The sequence below is a fragment of the Hyposmocoma kahamanoa genome, unplaced genomic scaffold (genome assembly GCF_003589595.1).
Source record: "Hyposmocoma kahamanoa isolate Upper Pololo Valley unplaced genomic scaffold, ASM358959v1 62, whole genome shotgun sequence".
Taxonomy (NCBI): Eukaryota; Metazoa; Arthropoda; class Insecta; order Lepidoptera; family Cosmopterigidae; genus Hyposmocoma; species Hyposmocoma kahamanoa.
The window spans coordinates 22931066-22945939 of NW_020653850.1; the positions used below are offsets into that span (position 1 = coordinate 22931066).

General features: G+C 34.0%; 2 protein-coding genes across 2 annotated transcripts in view; one reads left to right on the forward strand and one right to left on the reverse strand.

Annotated features, from left to right (window-relative positions):
* The window catches only part of LOC113229502 (splicing factor, arginine/serine-rich 15), a 28734-nt gene extending 23181 nt beyond the window's left edge, over positions 1-5553 (reverse strand). The window contains exons 1-6 of the mRNA XM_026463111.1: positions 5272-5553; positions 3884-4016; positions 2973-3070; positions 2210-2382; positions 841-922; positions 317-379 (exon numbers count right to left, since the gene is read on the reverse strand). Of these exons, the coding sequence (XP_026318896.1) occupies positions 317-379; positions 841-922; positions 2210-2382; positions 2973-3070; positions 3884-4016; positions 5272-5517 (795 nt within the window). The 5' untranslated portion in view covers positions 5518-5553. The remainder of the gene's footprint in view (positions 1-316; positions 380-840; positions 923-2209; positions 2383-2972; positions 3071-3883; positions 4017-5271) is intronic.
* A 1706-nt stretch (positions 5554-7259) lies between these two features.
* Positions 7260-12661, forward strand: LOC113229658 (protein FRG1 homolog). The gene is made up of 5 exons (XM_026463328.1): positions 7260-7421; positions 8304-8503; positions 10381-10551; positions 11209-11404; positions 12385-12661. Exons 1-5 carry the CDS (start codon positions 7360-7362, stop codon positions 12530-12532), a joined length of 777 nt encoding a protein of 258 aa, XP_026319113.1. The 5' UTR covers positions 7260-7359; the 3' UTR covers positions 12533-12661.
* The last annotated feature ends 2213 nt before the right edge of the window (positions 12662-14874 follow it).

Genomic DNA, 14874 nt, shown 5'->3' on the forward strand with positions numbered 1-14874 from the left:
AGGGGTCGAAATATATTCAAAAACAAAAGCTCTGGTATGCATGAACAATTTGAATGGTCTTATACTTTTTATGTTACACTTTGTAGCTATTTCTTTATTATTTTATAGGCCCGCACCTGGAAGACACACATAGACAACCACAAATTACACCCAAACCCACGAGAGAAATAAATGTAGGCTATACAAATATTTCTCCCGGCCAGGGAATTAGGGACCTCTGCAAGGCAGCCCGGCATGGTAACCGTTCGGCCACGGCAGTTATGCAGAGAGGCAGTTATGTCTATTAAACAATGGAAATTGTTGGACTTGGACTTACCAAAAATGGAAGATTCTGATTCTGGTTTTGCTGTAACTGCATATCCATCATGGGCATTAGATTCTGAAAAATTTTAAACATGAATTACTGAATATGTACTATAATTTTTGGAAAAATATGAAAATTAAAATTCTAAATAACTTTTTTGTAACTGTACAACAAAACAAATAAGGCAAATGGGTCTTCGATACCGCCATGCAGGATTATTCAGTGAATACACTGCCCACGTAACGAAAAAAGGCGCAAGTATGCGTACTTTATACAGCAGTTGTACCTTTTGCGTTCTGAGGGCAGTGCAGCTGTCGCTAATATTCCACAGATCGTAATAGTTAAGAATAAAAAATTAAAAAGTCAACTATTAAAAACAGTTAACAGTTAACTGCCTGCATGGCCGAACTGTTACCATACTGGACTGCCGCGCAGAGGTCCCGGGTTCGATTCCCTGGTCGGGAGAAATATTTGCCTGCCGAAACCTGCATTTCGGGATTGTTTTTAAAAAAGCATAGATAATGTTTGAACCTTACCGGTATTTGCATTCCTGTCATCATTTGCATTTGCGCTTGAAGACTTTGCAACTGCCGCATAATCTCGGGATTTGTTAGAATGCTGAAATGGAGAGAAAAGCAGAATTAGGTGGGTGACAAATACAATATACCACACTGGGCTTCAAACTTAGATTTAAATTGTACTCTGTTAGTCTATTCTGTTAGTCATTAGAGTAAAAATTCATTCGGAAATTTTAGTATAGTACAAACTTAAAAGTTTTATGGTATAACAGTTGCTACAACAAAAACAATAGTACTTGATATCATAATGAAGCGACTATGTCCCATTCCAGAACACAAGGAACGTTTACACAATATGTTGATTTGTACTCTCGCCATATTTACAGAGATCATTCTATATCCGAAACTGAACCCAAATCACATTGACTACCAATAAATGGACGTCGGGTTCGCGCTAAAAAGTGTCCGCACGTATTGGGCGCTAAAATCACATACATAGCGTCAATTGCACAACAGTCTGCGTTTGTTCGACTAACAGCGCGGTTGTCAATCATGCAGTACCATATAATAATCGCTTGTAAAAATTACTGCAGTAAAGTGTAAAAACAGGATTTTGTATAATGTTTTCACTAAACAAATATATTGAGTTACCATAGTTTTCAATTAAAAGTGTTATTTTGTACAGTTTTATAGTATTTAATTTATATATAAATGAGTCGTAAATATAAATTACAAAAGCACACAAAATAATCAAACAGCTAACTGTCCTTTATCTACACTTTGCATGCGCAAAAGATGGAAAGAGATCCTGTACGTCAGTTTCAAGAAGCTTATATAAACTTGGTCATTTCCAATTGTTTGAACCACAAGCGATTGAAATATTTAGAACAAAGAAACTATAGAGTCGCTTTGATTTTAATCTTATTTTTAAAATGACTTTTTTTATTAAACGCTGTACACGTTTTGGGGCTTGGGATTACCTATCAGAAGTCAGAAAATACATTTGCCCGAATTACGGTAGCTCGAATTTTCATAATGTCAAATGTATTTATTAAGTTCTTAGGTTTTCGCGATTGTTACACATAGGAAATGAAACTGTTCCGGATTTAAATCGCGTATATTTGTTTTTTCTAACAAACTGACGTTTCGGGCCCGGGCATGTTTTCGGGCCCTTAAACTGTTCCACGCAAAATTGGGCAGTACTGCAAATGTGTAAGTAAATGAAGAATCTATGAGATAGACACTCATGTTTTCCGTTGTCCTTTTGAATGGCGACTTTACAGTTATTCGAAGAGAAGCCCAACTTTAACTGATGTGGTAATAAGATATTTACTACAGTGACCAGCTACAAAATTATTCAGAGCAATGTTTTATAGTTATATCTTACCTGCCCAGAGCATCGGCGGGATTATTGGACTGCTGCTGATGTTGGTGCTGATGCTGAGGCGGCGGCTGCGGCAAAGGCTCGGCCGCGGCGGCGTCATCCTCGCTGTCGTATTCAAAGTCATTCAACAACTTACGGTTGAATTTTACGCCGCCACCTGACGGTTGATCCTGGAACTATGAAATTAACAGCTATTATATTTTCTGCATGTTATATCAAGAATTGAACTGTAATGACGCCATTAGATAGTCAATTTTAATTAAGTTCTTAGAAGAAGTAGAACTATAGTAAAATAAGAGAGGTATGGTAACTCTGGACAAAGTAACAGCGTGTCTTGTATGTGTGCGTGACCGCCGCGCGCAACCCGTGTACAGACGCACATCGCGGCGGGCGCGCACACATACAAGCCGCACTGCTACGGAGTATGGAGTTATCATATTTGTCTTATTATATGTATTTGTGTACATTTTCATTATGCTAATGAAATTAGTTATTTAATACTAAAAGTAATTTTTTTCTAGCTCTAATTGTTGCTGTGTGCAATTTTATTTACTTAGTGCCTAATTGTCTACAATTATTTTAATTTTTTTTTTCTTTTATTGTATGTAATAAACTATTGTACTAATTATTTGAAATGTGGTGTTCCAATTTATGACGGCCATGACGGAATAACTGGGAGGGTTATGTAATTAGCACAGTGATCAGATGCTTGCATATCGGAATTGATTGGTAAATGTTGATGTGTGAACATTGAATTCTGTTTTACCTGTTCACCCATAGGTGTGGAGGAATGTGGAGTGTGCTGTGCAGCAGGCCCGGGGGATATCTTGTCGCTTGCATTGTGGCTCACACTGAGACTGCTCCCTGAAATTACATATATTTCGCTTAGTCATTTTTTTTTGTACAACTTAAACTTGTAATATAATGGTAATAATTATATATTAGGTGACTTACAACTACATCAATTACCTGATCAACAAATGGGAATACCCTGTACTATGAGTACCAGGGCAACAAAATTCAATATTCAATATGTTAATTTGCATTCCACAATGGTATACAAGGTGTTACATAGTAGGAAGATCACATCATGGACCCTGTTGGGCATAACAAAGTAGAAGGGAAGAGAGTAAGTAGGCTGTTTTCATATTTATAAGACTCTTAATTTTTTGTTTAAATATTCTATCATTGGTTTCGTTTTTCAGTACACCAGTCTGTTTGTTATAAATATTTATGGACATGACATATGGACTAGACAAACTCTTAATCTAGATATAGGAAGCATTAACCTATTTTTGTGCCACATTAAATGTTTTGTTTGAATGTCTTGTCTTGAAATTCACTTCAGGCACTACTCAACATAGAAGCAATTCAGAAAAGCTCTTTCCCAAATTGATTATGAGGGGAATCCAACTCAGCACCTCCTAATCCAGCGCCCACAGTGCAAATAGTTGGATTACCTAATTGTTTTTACTTTTCAAAGCATAGCAAATACACTACCGCTTCCTCTTATTAGTCTCGGGATACTAAATTACCTTTCTATTTGCAGCTCTATGAGTAAAAAAAACCAATGTCAAGAAACTATATAAACCATATTGTTTTCCATAAATATTGCAGAAAAAATGTAAGCTATCAATCAATAATGAAATAATGTTAAAATTCTAAATCTGAACTTACCATTAGCATTGTTTTGCTGTAACTCCTGATGCAGAGGGTGATTAGGGTCAGCCATGTCCAGCAGAGGCTGGATTACTTCAGAGCTGAACACATTGTTCTTCTGCCACAGATTTAGTACTCTGATGATGTTACGCTGCAAAAAAATAGTAGCTTTAAATTAGGAAATTATTTAATCAAATCAAAATCAAGTTTTTTTTTTCAATTAAACCAACTCATAACATCATGGGACCTGTAAAGGGCCTGAAAATGGGAAGGTCCGAAAAAAAAAGAAGTAGAGAGAGAGAGAGAGAGAGGAAAAACAAACAACCTGAGAATGAATAATTGCAGTGGCTTAGAATTATGGATTTTGTTGTAAAGTACTATCTTGAGCTACAATAGACAAAGTGAGGATGGTCTCATACCTTTGATTGTTCAAACACGGGAAGAATATGGTGGTGCAATAAAGTTTTAAATTATGTATATTTTCTAAAACCTCTAGCATCAAAACTGATATTTTACTATTTGCAAAGACTTATTATTTCATTTTTAGATTACTTATTATTGCTTATTCATTAGAGTGAAAACAAGTATTTATATAGTCAAAGTAATGATGTGACTTGGTACTTTTATGTTACAATCTGTAACGGTTATGGGCTTTCAGATTTTAAGACTCATGGGGTCGTATTCTAGAACTCTACTCTATGCTCAAGTCAGGATTGCAATGGAAACACAAACACTGGAAATACGACCCTAATGGCAGGTACTTAAGTATGATTTCGAGTGCTTTAAACCATACTCAAATCCTGACTTGAGCATTGAGTAGAGTTCTAGAATACAACCCATAATTCACTCACACATTTACTACCATGTGACTTTTTATTATTTTGGGTGGGATGGGAGATGGGTCCTATGTAACTGCTTTGAAACATTAGGAAAGTAATAAAGAGTTATACAGTGGTAAAAACCTGTAATTAATGATAATCATTAAGTATGGAACTCCCAAATACAATGGAAACAAAACTTTTTTTTTCTCACGTCTAAATTAGACAATTTGCTATGATCATGGGACCTGTTAAAAGCCCAAAATATTGGTTTGTTAAAAAACAAATACAAAATTGTTTTATTCCTAAAGTGCGAATTAGCAAAACTTAAGGACATAATATCTCACATCCAATTTCAAATAGTTATCTACAAAACCAAGATAGCAATTTGTTACCACTTAGTTTGCAAACCTGTAAGTATTTCACACATTAGCAAACTAATCTACGTCTCTTATCTATATGACCCGACTTCACCATCATCATAAAAACAGTTGCATCCAGCCCTACTGTTTTTATTATTTTTCGTTAGTACATCTATAGTCTACATGAAATAGAAGGAGACATAACCTCAATTTTTATGTAACTTGCCTTATCTTCAGGAGGACATTTAAATAAATTCGCGAATGTCTGCTGCATGTTCTTTGCAAATCTCGGTGCGAACACATCCTTATCTTGTCCGAATTGATGCCTTGACTGCCGTACTATCGAATCTATCACGTATAACCCAGGAACTTTGTACTCAGGCTTGCATTTCTGGATAAATTTTTCAACACTATGCACTACATGTTTATAGAACTTTATGGCCTTGATAGCACCTCTGGTGATAGCACTCATCTTCGCCTTCGAGATAGGTGGCTTGTTATCGTACAACCCGGATAACTGAAAGAAAAAAGTAATTAAAATGATGCCACGGGACTCTTAACAAGTTCTAATAAACACCGCTATATATACCTCCGCGTTGAACGATTTTACTTCTGACATATCCATGTTTGTTGTTTTCTACTTTAACACTAAATATATTATAGAATTACAATTCTAACTTTGTATTTTTGAGAAAAGAAAATCATTTTCGTAACCGAGTCAACATGCTCAAAATTACAAAATGGCGTGCATTCATAGATGTTTTTGTCTATGCTTTCATAAGGTATAGATCAGCATTCGAAAGGAATAGATAGATAGGTTCTCTTGTGGGCACGACAGAAACAAAAAGAGGAATATAAAAAAATAATTTTTCATATTGTCTATGATGGATGTAATTCTGCGCATTGATCGTGTTCAATTGATAATTAAGATCTCACATTGAATTGATTTATTAATAATAAAAAGCAATTCAATTCAATTGTAGCAGTGGTCATTATTACAATAGCAAATAATGTAATGCATTATTCTTACGCAAACTCATTAATATTATTGACAAACAGCCGTTATTGGCATGTCTAAATAATAATTCATAGTAAATGTACACCTATATCTCTTTTACTCTTTTCATTTTTGTTAACGCAACGCAACGCAACGTAATAGAACAAGATGCAATAAAATCGGAGCAGGATGAACTAGCGACAAATTGATGTGTGTTTGTTTAATATCTTTCTAATTTGTGTTTGTATAATGAGAAAGAAGTAGTAATGGGAAAAACTGCTTATTCTTTTAAGCGTTTAAACGTTGTAGCTCTAGCTATTGAAAAGCGTGCTTTTAGTTTGAAGTTTAAAAAATCGTTTAGTATAACGTTCATGCGCATAGACTGTTATAAAAATTTGCAACGTTAAAAGCTAGAGTAAACCAGGTTTTATGTTAGGTAAGTTTATTTGTAAAGCATCAGTTTTATTTTTATCTATAAAATTATTATTCACATTGACGAATTAATTTGTTTAGGAAACATAATGGTGGGACTTGAAATTTAGGCGTTGTAAAAATTAAATTGTTGAGTATATAACTAATTATCGAACTAACCAAACTTTACGCATAAAATAAAAATGTGTTATTTTAAAAAGCCAACTTTTTAAAGTGCTTTTCGTCTAAACGCCCACCTCTAGAAAGCAGTACTCTGTGGAATCAACAAGAGAAAAGAAATGGCGGGCTTTTGAAGTTAGAAGTGCAGCTTTTACAAAGATTATGTTTATTTTAAGTATATTATGAAGAAAAAACAAAGAAAGAAATAGTAATGAAGAAAATTAGATTTATATTTCTTATTTTAAACCAAATTACAAAAGACTTTATCCTAAAAATTCCAATAATTACGAATTCAAAGCTTTTGTTGAAAGTGAAAACATAAACATTGACTCCCGCCGCGTAAGACGATTTAAAAAACCCAAATAAGTGAACTAAGTTATTTATGAGAATGTGAAAACAACGTATTAGAATCATAATGGACTGAGAATCCCGATCATTTTATGAAGACATGGCTTAAAGGACTTGTATCCAAGCCAAAACTCTTAATAAAAAAAAGGAATCGATCAATTTTTGACAAATAAATTTATGACGTAAGCGTTTATGGTTGTCGGGTAGTTTGTGGTTGTCGGGTAATTATTTTATTTATTTGGAGCATATGAAAGTGATTGTTATTTGTCTCAAAAAATAGTTTTAATTGCCGTAAAATATCACACATAAATATTATAATTATCAGCGACGTTCTATTGATTGTTACATTTATTAGTTGTTGTTTACGTTTGAGAAATTATGGGCGATGAATATGCTGCAGTTAAAAGAGGAAAGCTTATTCTAAAAGGAGACAAGCCTAAGTAAGTTATTATTCAATATTTACAGATATTTAACTTTCATGACCTATTTATATTATAGTATTTCATCATTAAATTTGCTAAAAATTTGAATAATAATGAAAGTAGTAACCTAAGTATTTGAAACTTAGCAATTTCTAGTCATTGATAATTTGGTGTTTACGCTGACTCGACGGACCTTGCATCGCTCGGATCCCTCGCTTTTGCTCGCGTGCGTTTACTTCTTCTTACCTTGCCTAATCCTCGAACTTTTATAGAAACTTACCAAGCACCACAGTGCTTATATTAAGTTGGATCGGCTACACCAATTTTTTTGATTAAACATGTACACAAAATCAACCAATTTTGCAATTTAAATTTTTGGGAAAGTCAGGATATGCAATTTATGTTTGGCCACTGACAGAACTGCAAAATCTTTATACTCATACAAAAAATATACCCTCTTCCCATCCTGCTGAATGTAGGAATATTGGTGTTGGCCATAAAAACACTGTACACTTAAGCTCTTCCTTTTTTGTTTCTAATATCAAAATATTGATGTAGCTGACTAGTGTTAAATAGACATGTAGCTGCATATGTCACATCTGCTCGCTACATTGTACACATTTGTTCACAATATATACTACTAAGATAGCAATACATCTGTCTCGCTCTTGCAACAATGTAGGCCCTCTGATTGGTTAATTGTGATTGTGTATTCAACACTTTTAGTATACTATTCAGAGCTTTTAGATTGTCATTTGTCTATAAATTAAGTTCCAACAGTCACCTTCAGCATTTTATTGAAAAGTACCTGTAACTACTCAATACCTTACCTATCAACTAAAGACATCTATGATATTCCTTTAAAAAACAATACCTACCACATTGTAATTCCTTTTACAGGGCCAAAAAACGTAAACACAAGAAAAAAGAAAAGTCAGAGGGCTCAAAAATTGACGAAGAGGCAATTAAACATGGTGGTTGGTGGAAAGTTGAGAAAATAGAAGATATTACTGGTTCTGTCTCTCTTGAGTTTGGTAACAATTGTTACATATCAGCTTTGGATAATGGATTGTTTACTCTGGGAGCTCCACATGATGATGGTAAGCGCATAGAAAACTATTATATTGTACTATCTACTCTAAGCTGTAACATGAATAATAGAAATCACAAATATTGTAGGCATCAATATTCTGCCTTTCCTGCTGTGTAGTTGTCTAAACCTACAGTTACGGAGCTGCCTTTTGTAATATTGTTATGTGGTTAACAGTTTATTGTCTATCAAATATAAATATAATGTTAATACTAATGAGATTACAAATAACTAGTAAACATGTTCATAATCATCAATGAATCATAAAAAAAATTTGTGCTATGCTCACTTACTTACCTCTATTCACTGTCCAAGCTCAAGGAGAACGTCTGAACACATTCCAAATAGACGTTCAAATGTTTTTTAATACTGGTAAAGTTGCACCTTTGCACAAATGTGTATACATTTGTATACTACAGAAGTTGTTAGAACAAAGTACAATTCACTTCAGGACCTAAATGAAGGAGGGTATTGCTACCATACAGCACATAGGCAACAGTTTGAGAAGGCCAATAAATAATATATCAATTTGAAAACAAGCCTTTTACATGAACAGAAAGAGAGAGAATACTTTTGGAAAAACTGGAGACCTACGGTGTTCGAGGTAACTCTTTGTCTGTGCTTAAGTCCTACCTTAGTGATAGAATTCAATTAACAAGAGTAAATAGAATCTGCAATAAAACAAATACTGAAAAAATATATACATCCAGATCAAATACGCTTATTCATGGTGTCCCTCAAGGAAGTATCTTGGGGCCACTCTTATTTTTAATTTATATTAATGATATAATAAAATCCACACTTTATCCGATGGTACTATTTGCAGATGATTGTACTATACTGTACGAAGACAAATCTAAAATACTTGACAGTCTTAAAGAAGTAGTAGAGTGGCTTAATAATAACAACTTAAGTATAAACCTCAGTAAGACTAAAGTTATGAGCTTTCAACTAACAAAATCCCCCTTGAACCCATTTACTAATAATAACATTGACGTTGACATGACCACTACTACTAAATTTCTAGGGTTGTATATAGACAGTAACATGAAATGGCAATCCCAAATAGAATTTATATGTAAGAAGGTGAATCAGTTCTCATACGCGTTATTTATGTTAAGGAAGAAAGCTAGCCTCGAGGTGGTTCTAACAGCATATCACGGTTTCATAGCTTCAAAATTGCGCTACGGAATAATTTTCTGGGGTAATGCTATAAATGTGAAGAGAGTGTTCCTAGCACAAAAGAAGTGTATTAGAGCAGTGTGTGGTCTAAAACGAACAGATAGCTGCAGACCTTATTTTAAGAAACATAAATTACTAACGCTAATGTCTCTTTATGTATTTAATACCGCAGTTTTCATCAGACGCAATCCAAACTTCTTTAATTGTGTTAAGAGTGCCCGTAGGAATAATAAACTTGACAGCGTAGGTGGCAGATCTGCCCTCCTATGTAATAGTATTATTGCAATGAGTGCCAAGATTCATAATAAATTACCATCTGACATAAGGAACATTAAGGACATTGTAACATTTAAAAGAAATCTATTTGAATACCTTGCTAATGAAACATTTTACTCTATAAACGAATATTTCGGTAATAATTAAGTAATTTGACATTAAATAAAATTGAGTAATAATTAAGTAAATAAATAATAATTAAGTAAAATAACTATGTTCATCATCCACTTATGTAGTTCGTATGCCTGAAGGTGCAACATAGAGGGTCGCTATAACTTATTTAATACCATGTATTTCAATGTACTGTATCCTATGTTGACGAATAAATGCATTTGATTTGATTTGAGAGAAAGAACATAAATCCACCATCTCAGTCATCTGTGCATTTCAAGGCCTCATAACATTTATTATTATACAACTTTGTTTAAGGTGATGGGCCAGCTCCGGAAGAAATATTCACAGCATTTCCAGCAGGAGAGAACAAGTTTGCTCTCAAGTCTGGCTACGGGAAGTACCTAGGCGTGACCAAAGAGGGCATTGTTATTGGCAGATCTGATGCTGTGGGTCCCATGGAACAATGGGAGCCTGTTTTTCAGGATGGTGAGTTGTCTGTGATGTTTTCAAACTATTACATTGTGAAAGTCAAATTTTAATGAAAGAATTTCTGAGTAAAGATGTGCGCCGCGCCTCCCCTCGCCTAATATCGGCGTGGTGAAAATGAAGTATTAGCTTCTTTATTTATTTGGCATATTATTTTGATACAATATTTCCATATAATTAAAATTAATCACGGAACATCTACATACATCCATTTCATTCTAGATCTAAATTAAACACAAACACAATTTTTTTAACAATCATTAGAACAGTATTTACTACTGCTAAAGTATAAGTTTTTATAGCAGAGATCCTTGTTAAAGAGTTTGTCCAGGGAAGCCGCCAAGCTGTAATGTGAGTATTATAGAGTTCCGATTTTGAAGGGTAAGGGTGCTGGCGAATTTACAGGCATTTTGGGACTTGTCAACTTATGTCAGATCTTTGCTATTTAAAGCTCTCAGTGGAATTGCAACTGCTACGGTCAGGCGCGTCGCCACCAGGCGCAAACGACTCGTTTGTTTCGTCACTTGTGTTTTTTAAACACCTGAATAATAAATATAATTACGCCATCGCCACTTCTACCGAAGATTTTACGATCGGCGCACATCTCTAGCTACTTATTACCTTAAAGTACCACATTACCATGAATTTAATTTTCAGGCAAAACAGCCATTCAAAGTTCTTTAAGCAAATTCATGTCGGTTAACCCCGAAGACGACTCGGTAATAGCTCAGAGCCTGCAAGCAGGTCCACAAGAGTTTTGCAGTATACGAAGTAATAAGACTAAAGAGGTGAATAAAGCTGTATTACCGGAGGAAGAAGAAGGCAATTTGGCAGAAGTGGAAGTTAACTATGTGTGAGTATTAACAACCAGAATAATTCTCAGTTACAAACATAACATACATAATCCTATCGTCTACTCGTGATATGCAATAGTAAATATGGATTAATCCGAAACGAGATTGCAAAAGACTGCTAAGCAAGGTAACTGCCTAAAGATAAAATTATTGATGAACTAACCAAAGTGCCCGACTTAGTAATTTAAAAAAAAGACGTATGAATATTTTGATGTTATGCATTTAAAAAAAATTGTCTTTATTTTTTTAATTAAATGGTTTATTAACAAATTTATTTATTAAGGAATTTATTTCATAAAAAGTATTATTATTAAATTAGTATTTTATTTGTATTTGTGCAAATTCCTTGAGTTAATTAATACATTGTAAATTTGTTTTTTGTTGATTTCTTTGTGATACACAAGTTACAAAAGGTGTTACATATTGAATCACTGTGATCCGCCTTGTATACAGATTCATATCTTTTTATATACACACTCATGCTAATTCATGCCGTCTAATAAAATAAAATAAAGTCTCAATACTAAAATAAACTAAAAAGAACATAAACAATATGCAAAGTCAATTTTAAATGAAATCTCTACTACCTCTACTATTATAGAAAGACATGACATTGAGATAATTAAAAAACGTTGTCATAAACTCTGTAGCATTATTATTACATATTTTTTTGCTTAGAGAATAAGAATTGGAACAGCATTATAAACTGCTGGAATATATTTATGTGTTATAAATTGTAGCATTCGTGTCAGATACTTCACGAGAGTTTTGGAAATGATTTCTATAAAATTTTCTCAATTTGGAATGCCTGCTGGCAAAGTCCAACCCAACCATTCTCACCATGATCGGTCTTGTGATAAACGCCACTAGTGATGCCCGGCAGCGTCTGTTAATTGTTCTTCTAAGGCGTTTCTTGTTCAGGACTTTCGTTTCTCAAGTGAAATGAAGTAATTTTGTACTAATATAGTTTGTTTTTCAGCAAAAAGTTTCAAAAATTCCAAGACAAGAGGCTGCGCTTGAACGACGGCGGGGTATCGGAACTAAAACGTGCTAAGGTAGACGGCACACTGCATGAAACTTTGCTAGATCGGCGGAGTAAGATGAAAGCCGATCGGTATTGCAAGTGATTGACATCAGAATCGTAAATATGTTACATAGTTTTAAGGTAATAAAATTATAATGATAAATTGGGATGTTTTTTAGTAATATCCGCTTTTTACAAACGTACATCCGCCTTTATTGGAATCCGCACCTAATTAACGCATTTGCATTTCGGTAACTTTCTAGATATCGTTGGTCCAGATGAACAGGGTATTGTCTCAAAAACAGATTTTACAGGAGAGCAATTTTAAAGTTTCTTCTAGCAATATTTCAGCCGCTATTGTTATTTGCTTCTCCTCACCTATATGTATGTAAAGCCTACACATTTAATAGTATTTTCGAATACTTCTTATTCTGTTCCATAGTTTTGACAAAATCCTGAAATTGTTCAGAGAGATCCATAATATCCATTTGAACATAAAATATTTGTGATTCAGAGTTTTAACTATTCATGCTTCATACTTTTAAATGAAAGAAGAAATATTCGATAAAACTTTGAGTAACACAGTAGTAACTAAAAAAAATATTCTATACTATAGATTACCATAAATATTCAATGAAAAAAATATCCCAAAAAAGGTATTACCTTGAAATAATCGTCTTCGTTTTAGAAATAAATATTTTAAAATACACTTACCTTGTAGTAAGTAAGTAAATTCTTTATTTCCTCCACAAATTTGTAACAGCCTAAAAGAAATAATAGTAGTATATACATATAGGAAAATTTGTAGAGGCTGGAGCCTAAACTAGGGTACCCTGTGGTCACCAGGCCTCCACCTTCAGAATTTCTGATCAATAAGTCTATGGAAACAAGTTATGTAATAAAAAAGAAAAGAAAAAAATAAAATAAAAATATGTGAGAGTGCGTGTGATGTGTGAGTGCGTGTAATGTGTGTGTGCATTAGATGAGTGCGGGCTTGTGTATGTGTGAGTGGGTACTTTTTTGCGTGAGTGAAGTTTAGACGATGAACTTTACGAGCGAGTAAGTGTGTTTGGATGTATGAGAAAAAGTATGAGAGGTCGAACTATGATTGCTACACTAATACGTATGAAACTACGGATTAGATATTTAACGGACCATCAAAAAATGTCAGTGAACACAAAAAGACAGAGTACACGGAGTATATTTTGGCACCAGATATAGCCCTACGTTCAAGATAAAATGGGATCGGATTCGGCAAAACTGCCATCCACTATTCTGGTATCTACCTATTTTGTAACACAAACTAAGAAATTATAACTTAATAGATTATGACTATGTGTTGTGTTTTAGTTTTTATACGTTGTTCAACGAACGACGACGTCTTGACGACTACAGCTTCGTGTTTAATACTGAATACGTGTTGCTTAATGTTAAGGGGCCAGAACATGCAAAAAGTTCAGAGATACCCTGCCTCCCGCGTCATTTCACGTCCGATCGTTATAAGACCTTGTTCATTAGAAAGATCTCGATTTTTTTTAAATAGGACTGCATTTTAAAGTAAATAGTCTCAATTTTTTAGTTGATACCCTGTTCATCCAAGGCAAGGATATGTAAACAGTCAGTTATTTTATTCTAACTCTTTATGTATAAACGAATGCCGTGTACGTAATCTGTGGCCGTGGCAACTTGTCAATGAAAATATATTAACTCGAGCCACTATATTTATTGTTTTGACCATTTGTTTGTGTATGTTTTTTAAGTTGTCCTAAAAAAATTTTGGCACCTAACATTTTGTTAGTGCCAAAATTTTTTACTTAATTTTTGTAACATGACATTTCACGTTATTATAAGGGTAAAGAAGACGTGTTATTACACCCCAGTCTATAATAGTAGAATCGTTGATAATCAAGTTAAAATCTCATATCAGTCTGATCCATTAGTCCACAAGCCAGTTAGTGTATAGAAGTCCCGTCGTCTGTCACCATCGGCGGACAAGCAATGACGAAAGTCGCCTGTCGCCCTGGCGACACTGCGCCATGACACTGGACCAAACCTAGTGGTCGCCATTAAGGAAAAATAATAATAGAAATCCCGGAATCATTCGAGGTTATTGACTCGAAATCCTTCTCTCTGGTCACTGCTAAAAAAAACAAATAAATTGAATTTTGTAATATTTATTTATTTCTCCTGTAATAACATTCGGTACAGTGGCCTAAACGTTCTGATAAATTTTGTATACACCGAGTTTACAGAGAACGATTGGTACAATCAAAGAATTTGAATATATACTACCTACATGTCTTATATAAAATGATATCTACACCTAATGCTAGAGACCAGTTTGGTCTTTACGGAACTTTTATTAGAGGCTCCAACAGGTTAGCTTCGGAACTCACAATTTTTAATATTTAATCCATCGGAATTTTAGCCTATGTTCACTACATA

What these genes read in the sequence shown, in the direction of transcription:
- LOC113229658 (XM_026463328.1), top strand. Translation starts at nt 7,360, where the DNA reads ATGGGCGATGAATATGCTGCAGTTAAAAGAGGAAAGCTTATTCTAAAA. An exon ending in GGGAGCTCCACATGATGATG is followed by an intron (nt 8,504 to 10,380) that starts GTAAGCGCATAG and finishes ACTTTGTTTAAG; the next exon opens with GTGATGGGCCAGCTCCGGAA. An exon ending in GGAGCCTGTTTTTCAGGATG is followed by an intron (nt 10,552 to 11,208) that starts GTGAGTTGTCTG and finishes TTTAATTTTCAG; the next exon opens with GCAAAACAGCCATTCAAAGT.